Genomic DNA, 19,423 nt, shown 5'->3' with positions numbered 1-19,423 from the left:
GTCACACTGCAGGTCAGTGGTGGAGCTGGGAATGCAACCCAGCTCTCCTGAGTCCCAATAGGTTTCAGAGTAGCAGCCATGTTAGTCTGTATTCACAAAAAGAAAAGGAGTACTTGTGGCACCTTAGAGACTAAGCTTATGCTCAAATAAATTTGTTAGTCTCTAAGGTGCCACAAATACTCCTTTTCTTTTTGCGTCCCAATAGGGTATCTTGGATACTCATTGATGGACACTGGAAAATCCTACAACAGAATAGGTGTAATCTTCCTACTTATGCACACTATATAGGATACCCCCTACCTTTGGGAGAGATTTAAGTTATGGATCCTGCAATGAAGTTTCAGAACCTGTTTGCAAAATGTACTAAGTCATGATCTGAGGTAGATGGAGTTTTAGGAGCTACCGGGGCTCTCAGAAGCATTTTGTTCAGTGGTGTTTTTTGCTGGAGGAGATATGTTTCCAGATAGTGCCTGGGAATTCCACCAAAGGAATGCCATGCAGCCCTCAGGCTCAAATTAATGCAAACAGATCCCATGCTGAAACTGTAAACACAGATCCTGACCTTCAAAACATCAGTGTGAAGAGACAGACATCAGAAGACAATAGTCCCCCTCGTTGGGGGTGGGAGGGGGAGAGTTTATTCTGTCTCTTGGCTGTCCTCCGTTCATATACTGTCTGACCCCTCAGTATAGCTACACACTAGTCTCAGGAATGAGGAGCCATGAGCTTTTTGTCATTTTATCCAATCCAGAGCACTCTATAGGAATCTGAGATGGGAATGAACATAAGAATGGCCAACTGGGTCAGAACAAAGATCCGTCTAGCCCAGTATCCTGTCTTCAGACAGTAGCCAATGCCAGGTGCTTCAGAGGGAATGAACAGAACAGGCAGTCATCAAATGATCCATCCCCTGTTGCCCATTCCCAGTTTCTGGCACACATTGGGACACTCAGAGCATGGGGTTGCATACTGGATCACATCATCTCTGTCACCTCTGCCCAGCCCAGGATTATTAACTGCAATATACTCTGCAGAGCTCTGTCCCATCTTGTTTTAAATTGCCCAAATGGTGGAGCTTCCACAGCTTCCAGCTTTTCTGGAGATACTATTCCACAGTCTAATAGACTGCACTGTTGGTAAATGCTTCCTGATGTTCTGTCCTGGCTCTTGTACAGCCCTCATCACTGAGGTATCGGAACATCTTCCAGGAGTGCATTAAGCAACGTGACTAATATCTCTCACTGTGGTTCTTCCTGTCTCTCCTCCACTCCCTAGGAGGAAATGGTGTGGGGATATTTTAAATGTGTATGTACACTGTATTATATATTTAGATTGGTAAATGCAAGATCAAAGAAGGGGGCTCCGCACTTGGAGCGGAAGGTGGTGATGTTTGTGATAATTCTTAGTTCCTGTGGAAGTTTGGTCCGACTCTTGAATTAGCAGCTGAGAAAGCTCTGCACAAACTGCACTCTTGCTGCAGGCAGTTTTGTTATTGCTAAGGAGCAGAGCAATTGACTGTAGTCTTGGTCTCTGAGCTATGGTAGCCTGGCCAACTCTTTTTTTTTTCTTTTTTTTTTTTCCAGCAAACAGTAAATTAGCCAAAAAAATGCATGGAGTTGATACAAATTTGCTGAATAGTTTCAGCCAAAAATTCTTTTTGGGAACCGAGGTGCCATTTCACACAACAGCTGGAGTAGGTGATGCTACCACCTCCTGTAAAAGCTCAGGTCTGTGGGTAGCACACTCGGGTGGGGTGTGGAAGGTCCAGGTTCAATTCCGCCCTCTGCCTAAGATGGAGACAGTTTTTAAACTTCACTCTCCCACACCGCAGGAGTGTGCTATGGGCTATTCTGATGTGGGCCTTTCTCAATCTCTACTGTTGAAGCTCTTCCACTGGGTATAAATAATAAGAGCAAGATTTGAAGTTGGGCTTCCCATCTCTCAGAGGTGAGTACCCAAACCACCAGGCTATAGAGGCAGTCTCTCTGGCCTACTATATAATGAGTTATACAAAGTGGAGCAGCTTCAACAGGTGAGAATGAAGCCCAGTGGCTGGGGTACACGTCTGCAATGTGGGAGACCCACGTTTAAATCCATTCTCCATATCAGACAGAGGGGAAAACTGAACCCAAGTCTCCCACAACCCCGCTGAATGCCCTTACCCCTAAATGCTCTAAAGCTTGTAAAGGAGGTGGTGGCCGCACTACCTCCTCTTGGTTTGTGAATCTATCCTTTTAAAAGCACTCTGCCCAAGATGTTTCAGACCAAACATTTCATTCAACCCAAAATGGCCTTTTTCAAATTCAGTTAGACCCAAACCAATATTTTTTCAGAACTGCCACCAAACTGACAAATCATGTATTCACCCAACTGTAATTGAATGCTTTGAAGAGAAGGGCTAAGGTCTTGAACTGGCCACGGTCTTCCATGGGTAGCCAGTGGAGGAAGCAGAGGACAGCTGCAGTGTGTTCGCAGTAGCCGATGTTGCTGAGATGAGTTATCGCATTCTGTGCTAACACTCATTCCCTACATCTACCCTAGCTCAGTTTCATCCCATTAGACCATGCTAAAACTCCACTTTCCTCTTCAGTGTTTACACCTTTTAAATACTTGTGTATCTGCCAGGACCCAACTAGAAGAACAGGGAAAATTGCTGAGCAGGTATCTTGAAATGACATGGCATAGGGGAAGGGGAGGAGTCACCTTTTACTTTAAGAATATTTTTTGTATGACAGTACTGACGGTTCAACACCACAATCCAGCTGAAGGTTGGCATTGTCTAGGCAGTATCTGCCCCACGGTACAGTTGGTGGTGAATATGGATGACACACTCAATCAGAACTGGAAAAGTTTCTTCAGCTGGATTTTCCTCTTTGCCAGGCTCTATGCTTGAAGTAGGACCACCTCCCTCACTGCCACAAGTCATCAATGGCAGCAACCTGTGCTGATGGCCCATTGATCAGAACCACTTTGGCCAGCACTGCCAGAGGGGACTCTGACTCCCAGTCACACTCTGCCCCCTCAGATGAGGCTGGAAGTAGGGATTATAACAAAACCATCTCCCCTCCCTCCGGAACAGCATTAGTGACATTCCTACAGTGTGACTGCTGCTGAATGCCCAGCATTCCTCCAGTTTCAGCCAGTGCCAGGCACCGCATCTAGCTGAGCCCATCTTTCCACCCTATTGCAAGGACTGCAGCACCTTTGGCTTCTTTCCACAAAGCCAGCCCCCATCAATTAATCTTTCACAGCCTCTCCCCCAGGGCACAGAGCCAGTCATACCAGCTGCAAGTGCATTAACATATATTATATGCAGCAAAGGAAATCTTTTGACAGATGCAAGCTGAGGAACTGGCATATTTGACTATCTGAGAACAATACATGTGACTAATTATTTAAGGTTTAAAATGGCATATATGCAATTAAAGTGTCTATAATCCTAACATACCCGTGACAGATTAAGAGTAGGCTGGGTCCCACTGGCAGCACTCTTGCCTTACAGGAAACAAGTAATGCATTCATTTGCAACTCTAAGCAGAGGTACTTCCCTACTAGATGTCTCCCTGCAGAAGAGATGTTGAAACAAGTTTGCTGCTGTCCACTGTAGCTGGCTGCTGGCCAGATGGATGTTGAGAGTCCATTACACTTTTTGGACAAATAAGAGTAGCTCAGTAACTTCACTGTTCTAGCTTAGCCCGTTTTGAGAAAGGTGTTAGTGTTGGATGCTGTGTACGAGTGATCATGGAAGGGGCATATTTGCTGCTATAATTACTTTGCTACTTGTGGTAGACGTACCCTGTCAACACCGCCAGCCTCATGTACTGGTGTCTGGATCTTCCCCCCAGCCACTCATGCAGTGATGCACCTTCCCTGTGCTAGTCCATGAGATCTCTACCATCTCCTCCTTGAATCCCTCAAGACCCAGTTGTAGTGTGCTGCCTACAAGAAAATGCCAACTAATAGCAGCTAGGAAGAGGACCAGAACAAATGCCTGATAAAATCTCCTCTCCCACCCACCCACTCTTGCTAAATTGCCTGTCTTCTCAGAGTGACCCCTTTGGCACAGAAAGTGCAGCTTACATTTGGACAGTGCCTAGTACTCAGTCAACATGCTTATAAGGCACAAAAATGAAGTCTAATTATTCCAGAACACTAATTAAACAAAAAATAGGGAGAGAAACTCCAAAGCCTGACTCTAAAGACCCTCTCAGCTGAAAGGGATGGGTACTAACAATTGGTATATATGGCACATGCTTTCTGATCACTCAAAGGCCTTCCCCTCACATTTGCTGCTTCCTCTCAGACATTCAGAACTATTTAAAGATTGTCTGCAAGCAGAAAAAAATTGGGGCTGGCCCCTTTTTGCTTCATTAGCCCATTCAAATAATGCCCAAGAGGTTTCTATACAAAAATTGCTTTTCTACTGGTTTTTCACATCAGAAATTTAGGTCTTGTCTAGCCTGGGGGGGAATGCACTGGTGATTGGAGAACTAGAGAAACTGACAGGTCAAAACGTTGAGAAGAGATTTAATCAAAATAAAACTGTCAATTGGTATTAGCAAAATCCCTCCCCATACCCCTGTGAAGGTTTGGGAGAGAGGAAGTCTCACTCCAGCCCTTCCATTAAGGTTTGAGTGCTCACACCACACACTGTCTGCAAGACCACCAGCTGAGTCTCCAGCAAAACCAGATCTGGTCAGAAGAGCAGACTTAACATCCCTGATATTTCTGAGGTAAAAATAAGCAGAATCCCCTTCCTTTAAAAACCCTCAACCAGCTGTCAGGCCTTTTTACCTCAAAGCAGCAAAAAAAGATCAACTTTTTAACAAAGTCACTGGCAGCTCAGTTTAAATTCAAGAGGGGAATAGATGAGAGAGAATGGATGACCAATTTGGTTTGTAACGTCCTCCAGCCCCCAACTGCGTGACTGCTAGCATTCTCCCTGCCTGTCAATCAACCCAACAGTCTTCTGGGTCCACAGTGTCCATAGAGTTTTAGAAAGTGGGAAAGGGCTCTGTTCCCCATCCTTGTTACCCAGACAGACTGAAAAAGAGAGCATACTGGTAGCAACCGCCCCCAGAACGCAACCACCTTCTCCCAAAAAGAAGTTATTGCATCTGATACTGAAAACACAGGGGAGATTTTAATTGTTTATTAGATTATCTCAGTCCTTTGTTTGTTGGTGTGATCTGAGCAACCTGCTTAGCAAAGTAAGAAATGTCAGTGCCACAGGAGATTCCAGAAATGCCACAATCCTCAACTCCCCTCTCCCACAGCAAATAGAATAATTTCCCCTCCCCTTCCACATTGCTGGTCAGCCTGGTGACAGTGACAATATGAGCAGATGTTTCAGGGTCTCTGGCCCATCTTCTTCAGAGTTCGATTCAGCTGGAAGAAAAGAAGCAGCCTGTTACAGAGAGGGGAGTTCAGGAAAACCCTCACTGCTGGGGCTCTCACAAGCGCACCTTCCCAAACACTCCCACACTCAACTGTGCAAATGCCCTGAGGCAGTAGTAAGCGTAGTCCACAGTAAGGAGAAAAAAATAGTAAAAACCTCCCCACCCCACAACAGGGGAGATCCAGGACAAGAGGGTATAAGTGTTTTCAGTAAACGATAGGGCAAGGAATGGGGTGACCTGCTTCTATCACAGAAAATTTACTTTCTCTCTGCAGTGAGCACTTGGATATGACCGGTCCTGCAGTGGCCCCTGCTGGAAAAATGGGGCAGAGACAGTATGTTCCTCCTTGCTGAGCATCCAGCAGCAAGAAAGGGCAGGGGCATCCTATAAAGCTGCTGGAGCAGGGTCCCAGGGCCTTCAGAAGGGTCCCTTCTGCCCTACATAGAATGGTGGCCGTAATGAATTCCCACTGGTGTTACTAATGGAAATCCTTTAGACTCATCTAAGGACAACTGAGCCCTCACAAGGTGGCAGCAAAACATATCAGGATGGGGGAGGAGAACACATCACAGGTAGATACCCCAGGGAATAGCTTAAAGTTGTCTCTTCACCAGACAGAGCAGATTAACTCTACCCTCCCTGTTGGCACCACTAAATGAGTTAACCTAATCCCTCCCTGCTCCCATTTTGCAACCAGGACAGTGGTTATGCTGGGCCACAAAAGAGAAGCACATCCTTCCCCCAAAGGTCACCAGCTGGCTGTTTAGAATACAGGCTTTGTTAGGCTCAAAGGGGGGTTCCTGCAATCCTTCCCGATGGCTTTGGTGAGTCACTGAATAGAAACATTCCAGCTGTTTGATCTGGTCTCACAGAAGCACCCGTACCCACACAGGCATCTCTCCCACTAGTCCTAGACCTTCCCCAGACTCCCCATCAGGGATTATTCAGAGTCCCCTGCCCTAGTTACCCAGAGCTCACCTCCTCAAATTTGTGGATCTGGCGGATGAAGAAGTCCCCATAGCGCCGAGCAACCTTTGTGTCTGCAATATGGATCATGTCCTGCCAAGAGAATATGGAGCAATCAGGAAAGGAGCAGAGTTAATTCTTGGGTATACAGCAGCCTTACTGGGGGAAATGACCCACTGAGGCCTGAGATCAGTGTCAGAGACACCCCTCAGCTGCACTAGTCAACAGATAGAGCCCAGAATTAAGCCACAGCACTCTAATTTAAATTTTTCTTTTGGGGTAGGCTCTTGTTTACTCTTGCAAATGGAATCCAAGTCCACAATGTTTTAACTTCCTGTGGCCTTGTCTCCATTCAGCCCTGATGACCAATTTGATGGTGGAGGCTCCCCATCCCAGCTCTTGGGCCTTTCAGGGTAGCTTTCCCCTGCAAGGTCTGGTTCACTCTCTGCCTCCCTCTAGCAGCAGCAAAGGAGCAGGGCTTCTGCTAATGTTTCTGCAATGCTAGGGAGTCAATGGCAGTTCCACTTGGTTTGGGTGGGTGGGGCAGGCAAAGCAAGAGCCAGGCCTTGCAGGAAGCAGACCACCTCAAGGTCCAAGAGGCTAGAAGCGGCAATCCTTTCTATCCACCAGGCTCCCTGACATGATTCAGGTGTGGGGGGGGGGGACAGAGACCTTCTCTGAAGAGTCAAGTGGCAATGTACCTGGAGGCCCTCACTAAGCAGGAAGGACTTTTTTCTCCTCCCTGTGCGCACCTGCTGGCCTTGACCTTCAGGGACAGGCTGGAGTCTGATCATTCTTTGGGTCTGGATTTCCAGCAGAGCAGGCGCTAGCTAAGAGCCGAGGGTGGGCAGAGTTGAAGGCTTTAGCAGCAGCGTGGCCAAGCAAGACTCCCACATGGTGGGGAAATGAGATGGGCAGGGGAGACGCTAAAAGCGGACAGTGCCAGACACCGCATTTAAATTGAAACATTTCCTGCCCAGGATCAGTGACATGGAGAGGAGTATTTGGAGCCTGTCTACTCAGGCCAATAGGTCTGATGGGCTTCTAGTGGCACAGGCCTAAAGGTTGGCCAAGAGCCTGCCCAGGCACATGCTCCTGGCACTACCACTTCTCCATTAATGATGCTGTTGAACAGCAGGATTCTGGCTTCACAGCAGCACTTTGAACCACCTCTGGGGATGAGTTCCCAATTAAGAATATGAAATGAGGAGAGAAGGCACGTTCCCCGGAGATTGGCATGAATTTCTGATCACGGTTTTTCATGCCTGAGGCAGAGGGAAAGGGAAAGAGAGAGACTGACCTTGTCAATGTAGAAGTCAACCTCGGAGGCTGACTGGAACTCCCCATCCAGGGCTGAGATGCCGCTGGTCCAGACCAGGTTCTTCATCTTGTGTTTGAAGACCAGCAGCTGGATGCGAAACTCCTGCTCCGTGAGGTCCAAGAAGCCAGCCAGCTTGGCCACAGGCATAGTGGTGTAGAGCTTCAGGAAGCTGCGGATGGTGGACAGCTGGGCCTGCTGCTGCACCTCATCTGCAAATACCTTCAGCTGCTGCAGGAAGGGCTCCTTGTGGTAGTTGGGATGCACATTGTCATAGTTGGGGACCACAGGGGAGAGGAATTTGGGGCAGGCATAGCTGAAGAGCTCCTCATACACCTGTGGGTCACCCTTCTGCATGCGCAGCATCTTGTCCCCATACTTTTCCCTCAGCTGCAGGTGGATGCTCTCATCTATTCGCATGGGGTACATGGTGAGAGCAATGGCCAGAAGGGCATGCATCTGCTCATTCTGCTTGTTAATCTGAGATAGAGAAGACAGTCATTAGAAGCCATCCCTCCACTGTTATTTTACAGTGCCCAGGAGAGAGCTCGGTACCACACAGTACAGAGACATGCCCTTTCCCCAAAGCATTTATAATCTGGGACACCATGTGGTGAGCATGGGGTAAATAGGAGGGGAAGGCATGAGTTAAGACATGAGTTACAGAAATGCTGCTAATGCTCACCTGGTTAATCAGTTTAGACACATGCATCTATTGGTAGTACACAGATCTCCCTTTCAATACCTACCATTCACTTAGTTGTTGTATGCACTGTGGAAAAGCAGAGTCTAAAGGAGGGGGCTTGAAGGAGGAGTTGGTATTGGCTTGGCAGACCAGAATTGAGGTGTAGCAGGAGAAAGGGGCACCTTGGAGATGGTTATGGAAGAAGCAGACAACTAGGACAGCAAGCCTGGCACCAGTGGCAAAGCAGAGGGGGCAGGAATGATGTGATAAAAGACAAGGTCAGATACATAAACGTAGGCAGAGTTGTAAAGGGCCCTGAAGGGGAGGATATATTTAAAAACCGATGGTGGGTGGAACAGAGAGCCGGGGGACAAGTTTAGATCAATACGCAAGGAGGACTATTTTAGCGGTCACATTCTGAATGCACATGGTGGGGGACCAGGGAGGCCAGCAAGGAGGTGACTGCAGTAGCTGAAAGGGGAGTCAGGCTGTGGGGAGGACGGGGTTAGCTCTTTGGCTAGAAAGAAAAAGCCAAATCTTTGAAGTGTCATGGAATCAGAAACAGTAGGATCTGGACATGTGAGGAGTCAAATGATCCATCAGGATACAGAACCTGGTGTTGTGAACCGTGAAAGAACAGGAGAGAAGAAATGAAGACGAAAGTGAGGTGCTTGGTTCTAACAGTCAGTGACACAGGTCGAAATGCAAGACTGGATGGAGAGAAACAGATCATGGAATGGAGACAGAGACTGGTGAACTGTCAGCAAGAAGATGGCACTGAAAATATATAAGTGGATATGGTTGCCCAGAAATAGGATGTAGAGGGAGAAGGAGGGGCTATGGATCAAACTCTGTGGGACTGGGAAGGATGACGACTCACCCAAGGAGATGCTGAGAGAACATTACCACACAAGCCAAGGGCGGACAGAAGGTTATGGAGGAAGTTATCAACAGCAGCAGAAAGGTCAAAGATTGTAAGAGAAGGATAGTGCACTGCCCTCGCTCCCCTTACCATTTCATACTTGTAGGTAGTCCTCTGGAACATGCTCTTTGTCCTCTGGATGTAAAGGAGAATGTTGGCAAAGACACGGATGGCATCCTGGTAACGCCGCATCATAAGGTATGCAAAGCCCACGTAGTAATAGGTGGTGACTTGGCACTCTGGCACCCGGGAATACATGCTCTGGAGAGGAAGAGACACACAAACATGTAAAGTTAGAAAAGACATCTCCCACAACAACCTTTAGCACTTCTTTCCTTCAGGGAGCCCATCTCCATCAGTCTCCAAACCAGTCCTACCACAGAGAAAGGAGAGGGTTGACCTGCTGCCCTCAGTGTTTCCTGTACAGGGAAGTGAGAAAGCTATCATAGCAGACTGGATGATCTAACAGATCATTTCCATCTCCCTGGCAATGGAGGATGGTTGCCAGCATTATGTTCATCTCTTCTTGTCCAGGCTAGTGTTTAAAAGTTCTCTCCTTCCCATGACAGATTATTACAAGCTAACAGACATCACTGTTGGGTATTCCCCCCACAATATTCAGCCTAAAATTTATCTTCATTTCATCCCATACATGCTAGTTTTACCTGTGTCTCACACTAAACACATCCCATGCCTTCCCACCAGTAATAGGCTTCAGGCTCAGTTGATAAAATTCCATACATTGCAGGGTGTTTGCAGTCCCTCCACAGCAAGCGATTAAAGTAGCCCATTCCACCCCCGCATACAAGCACACAGATGGATAACATGCAGAGCTCCAGACCAGTCCAGTGACCACTCTGATGTTGCAGCTGGACTGCAATCAATCACAATTATCACAGGGGGTCCATGGTCCTAGAATAAGCATTAGATATGTGGGGTAGAATGGTTGGTACCAGCAGGGCTGGGGGTAAGGGAAGCACCTGCTAACCAAGACAGGACCAGGGTGCCATACTGTTAAAGGACACTATCTAGTCCAGCTAACTAGCACAGCAACATCACTTTAGCATATGATACTTCAATCAACATTCCCCTCAGCATGGAATTGCACCCAGTACCCTAGAAAGCACACCCCCAAGAACACGTATACATGCTAGAACATCAGGGGACAGCTATGTGTGTAGGATTTGCATTAAGTGTTACATTATGCTGTGATTACAGCCCCATGTGAGGGTGGAAGTTGACACCCCCACCTGACATTTAGAGCAGGAATGAATAGCTCCATAGTTGGGCAGTTCATTGTGATGATCGGGGGCCCCACGCCTTTAGATAGCATTTGCTGCCCTTTCAAATAAAGGCATTTTAAACCCAGAAGGGAGCATTTAAGAGCTGTGGCTTATTACCTTCTTGTTGAGCTCAATGTTCTCCAGAACCTTGATGGCTTGGTAGTAATCCCCCAGCAGTGAATGGAGGCGCAGTAGCCCCACAAGACTGAAGTAGCCCAACATCTTATAGAGGGAGTGACGACCGTACTCTCCAGCCACGCTCTCAGGATCACCTGGAAAGAGAGGAAGTGTCACACTTTCTACAGGGGGAAAATGGGCTCTCTCCCCACAACTCAACTACCTCGGCCCCCTGGACATCAGAGGGGTGGGTAAGTCAGGAGATGCAGCCTTCAGCACTCCTCCCAAACGGTTTCCCAATCAACCTCAAATAATTATCCCTTCCCATGGTAACACTTGCCAGAATTAAGGGTTTAGTTCAACTGCCAATTAAACCAATAGGAAGTCAACGGGCATTAAACAAGGATTTGTCCCAATCTTTAAAACGTTGCAATCTCATCCATGCAGCAAAGAACAGCACTCTAATGGTACATCTGCATTCTCAGAGCTTTACTTGGGGCACAGACAGCTCAACTTGAAGAGCCTGGACAGCAACTACTCATTGCCTGCTTTTACCTATTTATAGAATGAGTTTGGTGCAGGTGAGAAGTGCAGGACCGACAGCATTGGAGTTTGAAGCCTTCTCTCCTCAGCACAGACAGCAGCAGTGTAAGCATACACCAACCTACCACATGCATTTGGACGAGAAGGGAGTTATATCTCAGGCCCACTCAATCATAGGCCTCCAAGCTGAGGCTGCCAACTACTGTCACCTGTGATGGGTTGGGTTTTTGGTAAATACGCTTGAGACACCTCAGCTCATTTTGCAGAACAGTCCCCAGTCACTTCCACCCCAGACTAGAACCAGTAACTTCAAGGAGAAAGACTTTGCATCCCATTCCTAATCTCCCCTTCCCTTTGATCACTCCTCTTGGCCAGGACTGCATACTCGGGAACCCTGACCCCTCACCTCCACTGGTGTAGACCTCTAGCTGTCGGTTGATGTTGGACTTGTCCACCAGGGAGTGCAGCACATTGAGGACACTGTGGACATTCCAGATCTTGGGGTTTGACCGAAGGAAATCAATTTCTTCTTCAGACTTCTTGGCTGTTTTGCAGCGGTACTGGCTGAACGACTGGAACTATGGGACAAGCAGATAAGAAGCTAGCACAGAAAAGCTCATCTAAACACCAGCCTTATGGTTCTATCATATGACTGAAGTACTGGAAGCCACAGGTCCCAACAGCACCTTAATATGCGTTATTACTTGGCAGGTCAAGAGGACAAGTTATACAAACGTAATGCACCTAGGCCAAGACTAATGTGACGCAGATACTCAGCATGAGGGAAAACCTACAAAGCAGCATCACTAAGGACCCAAGGGGTGGGTGAAGGACTGACAATTAGACATGACTGAAGTGGCAGCGAGAAAGTGGCTCACATACACACATAGAGGCATCGTTTCACACAGCAAGGAGATGACAGTCCGTCTCCATATGCACTTGACAAGATAACACCTGGAATAGTGTGATCAGTGCCAGACATCTTCACGCCAAGACATCAAACAGAAGGGAATTCAGAGAGACAAAAGTAATTTAAGATCTGGGAGGGTGGACTGATGGAAGGGGAAAATAAGGGATATTTCAGCTGGTATCAGGAAATGTTTCCTGACAGCAAGATCTCAGTCTGTGGACTAGTTATATTGCTCTGTATGTTTGGACTTGGAGATTATTCCAAATAGAAGTGGTACAGGCACCATCAAATGAGAAATCTGAAGGTGGAAAAAATACAATATATAGAAAACAATCCTGCTCTGGTCAGCTAGGGTGGACAAACATTCTCATAAGTGCTTTGTAACACTAGATGATTTTAGCCAGGCAGCTTCCCATCATTTAGATGTGAGAGAGCAGGGGACAGAGAAGATGCACTTTACAGAAACAGGCCAGGATGCAGGAACTTGAAATGGAAATATGGGTAAAATGCCACAGTTCCCCAAATATCCTCCAATAACGTGAAGGAATTGTTATAATTAGAGAAAAGGTTAAGGTCTTTACTTCCTATGGACCTCAAATCCGAGTACTCCCTTGGATACTCTGCATATTGGGAGATCTCAGCTACAGGAATCACATGGAATGGAAGGGGGAATGATGGAGAACTGAACAGCCTTAAGCACCTATGCTGCCAGAAGCCCCAGCAGCAGGCCATGTACCTGGTAGATGAATTCATCAATGATATCCCACAGCCACTGGTTGGGTAGTTCCAGAGGAGCAGGGCCATCAGCATCTGTAGGAGAAAAACACAAGCTTTTACCCACAATCAAAAGGTAGGATGACAGTGACATGAAGCTGTAGGGGAAAATATGGGCATCACTGTAACCTTCCCCTTCAAGGGTGGAGACAGAGCAGAATTTTCCCATTGAGTGAGGTCCCCAACAGAGAGATGATGCAATAGCTCTGGTCGCACCCACTGCCTCCTCATTTGAGGAAAACACAGCAAGGGCTTCTTGACTTAAAAGACCAGCTTTTCAAGTCTGCTTATTAAATACTCTACAGCAGTATTTCTCAACTGGTGGGTTCTGACCCCCATAAGGGAGACAGGGGACAATCAGGGGGTTGTGAGGCACTGAAAACTTAATACAATCTAAATCAAAGAAAATCTCACTCCCCTCTTTCCTCCCACGCGACTATTCTCCTTCAAGGTCAAGTATTCTCTATCAGCCTCTCTAACCACAAATGGATAAATAGGCATAGCATTGTTATTGATACATTTACTAGAGAGTAATAAGTGCAAGGGGATCACAAAATGTGACCTCGAATAATGGGTCTCCAACCTGAAAAGGTACAGAAAACATCTATCTTTCTCTCCATTTGCTCACAGCTCCACTCACCCCCCCACCCCCACCCCAGTGCAAAAGGAGAAGACACCTCCAATAACTCACCTACCGTTTGCAGACCTAAAGAAGGCTGATTCTCTCCTTTTGCTCAGAGCAGTTCAGATTAGTGGAGGGATTTGGAATTGGTGTGTTTTCAGATGGATGAATGTGAAGTGCTATCAATTCAGCAATTTCTTTCCTTGAGTAAGACCATGGGATTCTTTCCTCTATAATCCATAAACAAGCATGCTTCTGTTCTTCCTCCCCCCATCCCCCCAGAAATTCACACACTAGTAAGTGGATCATAGTGACTCACTCAGAATGTAGTTGAAGAGATTGCAGTAGTTGTAATAAGATTCAAATCTCTGCTCCAGAGAGGGGCCACCCTGTAATGAAAATGGAAGAGAGAGTGGGGAAGTCAGTATAGTCTTCTTAGCTTCACTTATCTGCTAACTGCAGAGGGCCTCTCAAGCGTGGCAGGAATGGGTTCAGGGCTATCCTCATGCCTTTTGTGCAGTCACACTCTAGAGTAGCCAAGACACTCTTTCACTGACGATTGAGCTGCCAAAGTCTTTATAATCAACCAGGCCAATCATCATCATCATCATACACCCCCCCACCATGACCATGAGTGCACACTATGGTTATCAAGTAGAATCAGTCTGACTGTTCATGTGCAATGAACTCCTTTCAGAGGTCCTGCTGCTTTCCCAAACTAAACATCTCACAAATGGAACTTCTCCCCTTTCCTCCTAAACATCCTCCTGTCACCACCCAGACCAGGGGTGGCCAACCTGAGCCTGAGAAGGAGCCAGAATTTACCAATATACATTGCCAAAGAGCCACAGTAATAGATCAGCCGTCACCCCCACCCCCCATCAGCTCCCCCACCCCACTCCCAGCGCCTCCCACGCATCGGCAGCCCCGCTGATCAGCGCTTACCCCTCCCTCCCCACACCTCCTGATCAGCTGTTTCATGGCATGCACGAGAAAAGAGCGAGGGCACTGCAGGCACAGGGGAGGGGGTGGGGAGGGCCTGTGGCAGAGCCAGGGGTTGAGCAGTGACCACACATTGGAAAGTTGACACCTGTAGCTCCAGCCCCGGAGTCGGTGCCTATACAAGGAGCTGCATATTAAACTTCTGAAGAGTCGCATGTGGCTCTGGAGCCGCAGTTGGCCACCCCGACCCAGACTCAAGATCTTCGGATTATCTTAAAGAGCTCTCTGTCCTCCTTCCTTCACATGCACGCTCTTGACAAATCCTGTCAATTCTTCCTCTTCACAGTGGTTCAAGTGTTTCATTATTGACCACTTTATAAAATGAGCAAACGTGTCAGGGAAGCACCCCCTTCCCAACACCCCAATCCCTCAGTATTTCATTTTTAAGAACTCCACAGGCCATAGTTTGAGAATCACTGTGCTACTACACCTGTAAAATCTACTCCCCTGCCCAATCTATTCCTACTAGTAAATCCCTGGATCATGTCTCACGCTAATGCAACATATCTTTCCTAATCTCCCTGCTTCTCCCCTCTCTAAATCTACTCAAACAGTGCAGCTAGATCTTCTCCCTTTTCCACAATCTCTGAACCATAAACTGACCATCTTCCTATTCTGGCATTCATTTCAAGTCTCCAGTTAGCTTCATTCCTGCCTATATCTCAGCTCTCTTCTTCCTCCTGTTTCCACCCCTTGAACCATTTACTTTGCCCAATCTTCCTTCTCCACTAGGGATTCAGAACCCTCTTTCACAATACACCTCTCTATGCTGGTAGGCTGCAATTTCTTGCACATCAGTCTCATTTTTAGTCTAGCACCCCACCACCAGTCTCCACTCCACTGCTTCCTACAGCCATCCGACAATTGTAAAAGTTAAATAAAAAGCCACAAAACAAGCTACACTTCTCTTGGAATTACAGCTCTGTCAAGGAGAGAATCCAATTGTTTTCGGTTGTCTCTTCTCTCCTTAATTCACCCACCACAATAATCAGGTGGCATTTGTAGTTATTTTTTATTTGTATGACCATAGCACCTAGAAGCCCCAGTCATGGCCAGGGCCTCACTGTGCTAAGTACTGCACAAACAGAACAAAAAGACTGCCACTGCCCCGCTCCTGCCCCAAGGAGGCATTACCTAATTTATATCATAGACTTCTCAAAGACCTTGCCTTCTTATGTGAACCAATTATTATGAACTTTGTGCTAGTAATCACTAGCAAGAAATAGAGCCAGATTACGAGCCTTGGCAGTGGATGGAAGATCAAGTGTTAAAATGTCAGAACTCAAACGAGGCATTACCAACCATAAGCCTGCGCAAATTTCTCAAGATCCAATCAGGACCTCATGGCAGCATATCAGAAGTGTGAACAAATTTGTTCTGCAGGAGTTATCTGAATCACAGACAATGTGGTCCAGAGGGAGGAAAGGGCAAGTTTTACAGAACAGCCATAGGGAAGCCTGCATGTAATTAGCAGGACCACATAGGCAAATACTCACGCTGACTTTGGCGTAGATGTGTCTGTAGTAAAGCTCCTTGTACAGAATCAGGAAGACAGCATCTGGAAGAGATGGCAGAACTAGATATTTGGAAGACATTTTGCCAAGTGGTCAACATAGCCAGACGTTTCAGGTACACTGGGAGTCTTCCCCATGCTGCAATAAGGGAAAGGGGAGCAAGAGGGCCCCCCTATGGGGCTTGAGTAGGGAAAACATTTAAGAACTTGTTTCCCAACCTTGGGGACACTGGACAGAGGAAAGGATCAGAGAGCATAGGGAAAGCTGCAAGGCTTTGGATTCACTCCCATTGCCAATGATAGATGTGCTGTTGTGGATAAAGCAGTGGACATTTCTTTGAAGCCCACTTTGCCATCATTCTTCTTTGGCAGTTCCTGAAACAGGTGGCCACAGGAACAGCATTCAGATTGGGAAGCTCTCACCACAGAATTCAGCTCCAAAGCATATGTCTCAGCCCTATCAAACACCAGCAACGGCCAACCTTCATCTTGAGGAGAATGAAATCTGGTGTGTTGGGAAGGAAGGGGACAAAACTAAATAAACAGAAAGCAAAGAACAAAATAAGAGGAAAAAAGAAGAGACAGAAGGAGAGAGAAAACAGACAGAAGCAGCAAAGACAGCATCTATGCCACAGCACAATGTGAAGATATATTGGGGCCCAGCTGCAAATCAGCAGGGGAGGCTCCAACAGAAAAGAATGAGATTGCTTTCTTTGCATAGGAGATACTTACAGCTCCCTTGACATTTTACCACATTTATAGCACTTCCACTTCTCAATATGTTGCTTAGAAAGCTTGCTTCTGAACTGACTGGATTCTCGGCCACACAGAGTGGGGAAGGAGAAAAATGGAAAAAATGCTGGACAAAATCCAGTGTCTGCCTTGACCAAAAGGATCAGAGTGCACTCCTCCCATGCAATTTTTGCTCCGATAGCCAGAAGGACTACTCTTAGGGTAGAAAGTTTGATCTCTAGATCTCATTCAATGCTTGGCCTGTCTGCTCTCAGAGTGCCAAAGGGGTCAGTTACGACTAATGAGTAGATGTGTAACAGGAAGGAACAGGACAGAGACATCAGCTGATCTCTTTCCAAAGTAAAGCAGTTTGCTTCTCTTTCCTCCAAAAAAAGAAAATACCTACCGTTTCCAACCTGTGGTGCAATTGCCTCGGCCTCTGGCCAGGGAGTGTTCTTAAAGAACCTTTCAGTCAGTTTGGTCCAGCTGTGAAAAAACGCATGCAGAGGGGATTGCAAGTTAAACTATTCATTCATCAGTGAAAGAGGGATGGAGTTAAAGATTTCCAATCCTGAAGATATGCCTTGTTAGATCAAAGCTATTTTCACACACAGATTTCTAAAGGAGTCTATTATACATGAGAGAAACCAGTTCAATAGATCTGGAAACTGAAGTCCTCTTTTATCCTTAACACAGAGAAGTAATGCAAGCTTGTCTCACACACCACCTGTGCCAGTGTGACTTAGTCATGGGCTGGAGGGACCATCTCTAGAAAAGAGTCAGACACTCCATGGCCTCTTTGACCCTTGGCAGGTGTTGATGTTATCAGCAAGTGAGCTAGTAAGCACCAATAAGGGTACTTTTTTGTGATATGCACATTAGAAACCGGATTGAGACTCATTTGATATGAATTTCAATCACTGGGACAAACCAGCTCTCTAGAAGTGAAAGGATCTCTTCCTTCTCAGACATCCAAATCTACCCCCAGTCCACATTTTAAATAAAGTCCAAATTTGGATCAAAGCAACTGACTGGAGCGCCCTTTAATAAAAGCAACAAAAACCCCACAGGACCAGTTACAACAGCAATTCCCACTCTGGGAGGGATAGGTTTGTACCTGTTTTCATAGATATCTTGGATCTCATACACCTTCTGGTCAATGACATCACTGGAGACACGGCTAGCCTGAAGCTCATACACCTTCTGGTCAATCAGATCCGAAACAGTTTTATGAAAATACTGGATGAAGTTTTTGATCACTTCAGGGATCACCTGGTAGGTCTGTTGCTCATATTGGCGTTCATAGGCTAGATCCTGTTTGGGGTCTCCTGTGGAAGAGCAGTGATCCAGCACATGATTTAGGAGCATAGCTCCGCTCGGAAAGATGCCCAGAGACAGCACAACCAGGCTGTATCTGGGATCCAAACCAGCTGGCCACAAGTTTAGATGAAGACAACTCCAGCACCAAGACAGCAAAACAGAGTTGAGTAACATTTCAGGAAGTGTCTTGCTTGGTCAGGGTCCTTCCCTGGGAATTCCCACCTCTTAGAGCAGTGGTTCCCAACCAGAGGTCTTCCAGGGTGCACATCAACTCATCTAGATATTTGCCTAATTTTACAACAGGCTATGTAAAAAGCACTAGCAAAGTCAGTATAAACTAAAATTTCATACAATGACTTGATTATACTGCTGCATATACTATACACTGAAATGTAAGTACAATATTTACATTCCAATTGATTATTTTATATTTGTATTGTAAAAATGAGACAGTGAGCAATTTTTCAGCAATAATATGCTGTGACACCTCTGTATTTTTAGTCTGATTTTGTAGGCAAGTAGTTTTTACACGAGGTGTAACTTGGGGGAACGCAAGACAAATCAGACTCCTGAAAGGGGGAGAGGTAGTCTGGAAAGGTTGAGAGCCACTGACTTAGAGCCATGCCAGGTCTCTGACCAACTACTCACACACAAAAGTGCAGGGAAACCACTAAGGGGAGGGTAGAGTGGTCGGGGATGAGATCCCCCCCCCCACGCCGCCCCGTTGGAGAGTCACATGAATGTCCCCCATGTGCCAGTTCCAGCTCAGGGGCATGCGGGCGGCCAGGGACCCCTGGTGTGGGGGGGTGGGAACTGGGGCATCCCCCCGGGAGGGCAGGGGCAGGGCAATGCGCGGGCACCCTGGCTCGGCCGGGCAGCAGGACTCACCTGTGTGCATGTCATAGTCACCCTGGTACGTGTAGGTGTCCTGCGGGGCGAACGAGACACAGAAAGGGGGGGTGTCACCACGGGGAGCTCAGACCCACAACGGACCCTCTTCCCCCCCCCCCGCGGGCCCGGGTCAGGAGAGGAAGCCAGGCCCTTCCCCGAGCCCCTCAGCCGTGAGTCAGGCCCCCCGCCCGGCCGCTCCGCACTCCCTGGAGCCGCGGCTGGCCGGCTACCTCGGTGTCGTAGTCCTCGGCCGGGTAGGCCATGGCGCGAGCGGCGGGGAGGGAGGGTCGGCACGCGGCGGCGGCGACGGGCGGCGCGGCAGGAAAAAGGCTCCGGCCGGGAACGCGGCCGCTTGCTGCAGGGACCCGGAAGAGGCGGGGCGGGGCGGGGCTCAGGCAGCGCTCGGGAGGGGGCGTGGCTACAGAG

General features: G+C 47.4%; 1 protein-coding gene across 2 annotated transcripts; it reads right to left on the bottom strand.

Annotated features, from left to right (window-relative positions):
* Nucleotides 1-5,137: 5,137 nt before the first annotated feature.
* On the bottom strand, nt 5,138-19,383 carry EIF3L (eukaryotic translation initiation factor 3 subunit L). 2 transcript variants are annotated; one of them, XM_048833725.2, is made up of 13 exons: nt 19,228-19,383; nt 18,995-19,034; nt 17,904-18,114; nt 17,193-17,272; nt 16,038-16,099; nt 13,859-13,928; nt 12,880-12,953; nt 11,640-11,811; nt 10,691-10,845; nt 9,381-9,551; nt 7,666-8,163; nt 6,378-6,458; nt 5,138-5,388 (listed from the first exon to the last, which is right to left on the bottom strand). In XM_048833725.2, exons 1-13 carry the CDS (start codon nt 19,258-19,260, stop codon nt 5,350-5,352), a joined length of 1,686 nt encoding a protein of 561 aa, XP_048689682.1. In that variant the 5' UTR covers nt 19,261-19,383; the 3' UTR covers nt 5,138-5,349. The 2 variants fall into 2 exon arrangements, with proteins under 2 accessions (XP_048689682.1, XP_048689693.1); XM_048833736.2 differs by lacking the exons at nt 17,193-17,272; nt 18,995-19,034; nt 19,228-19,383 and having other exon boundaries at nt 17,904-18,113.
* Nucleotides 19,384-19,423: the final 40 nt, after the last annotated feature.

This window comes from Caretta caretta, chromosome 1 (genome assembly GCF_965140235.1).
Source record: "Caretta caretta isolate rCarCar2 chromosome 1, rCarCar1.hap1, whole genome shotgun sequence".
NCBI classification, from domain to species: Eukaryota; Metazoa; Chordata; order Testudines; family Cheloniidae; genus Caretta; species Caretta caretta.
This window is presented reverse-complemented; position numbering and strand designations above follow the sequence as displayed.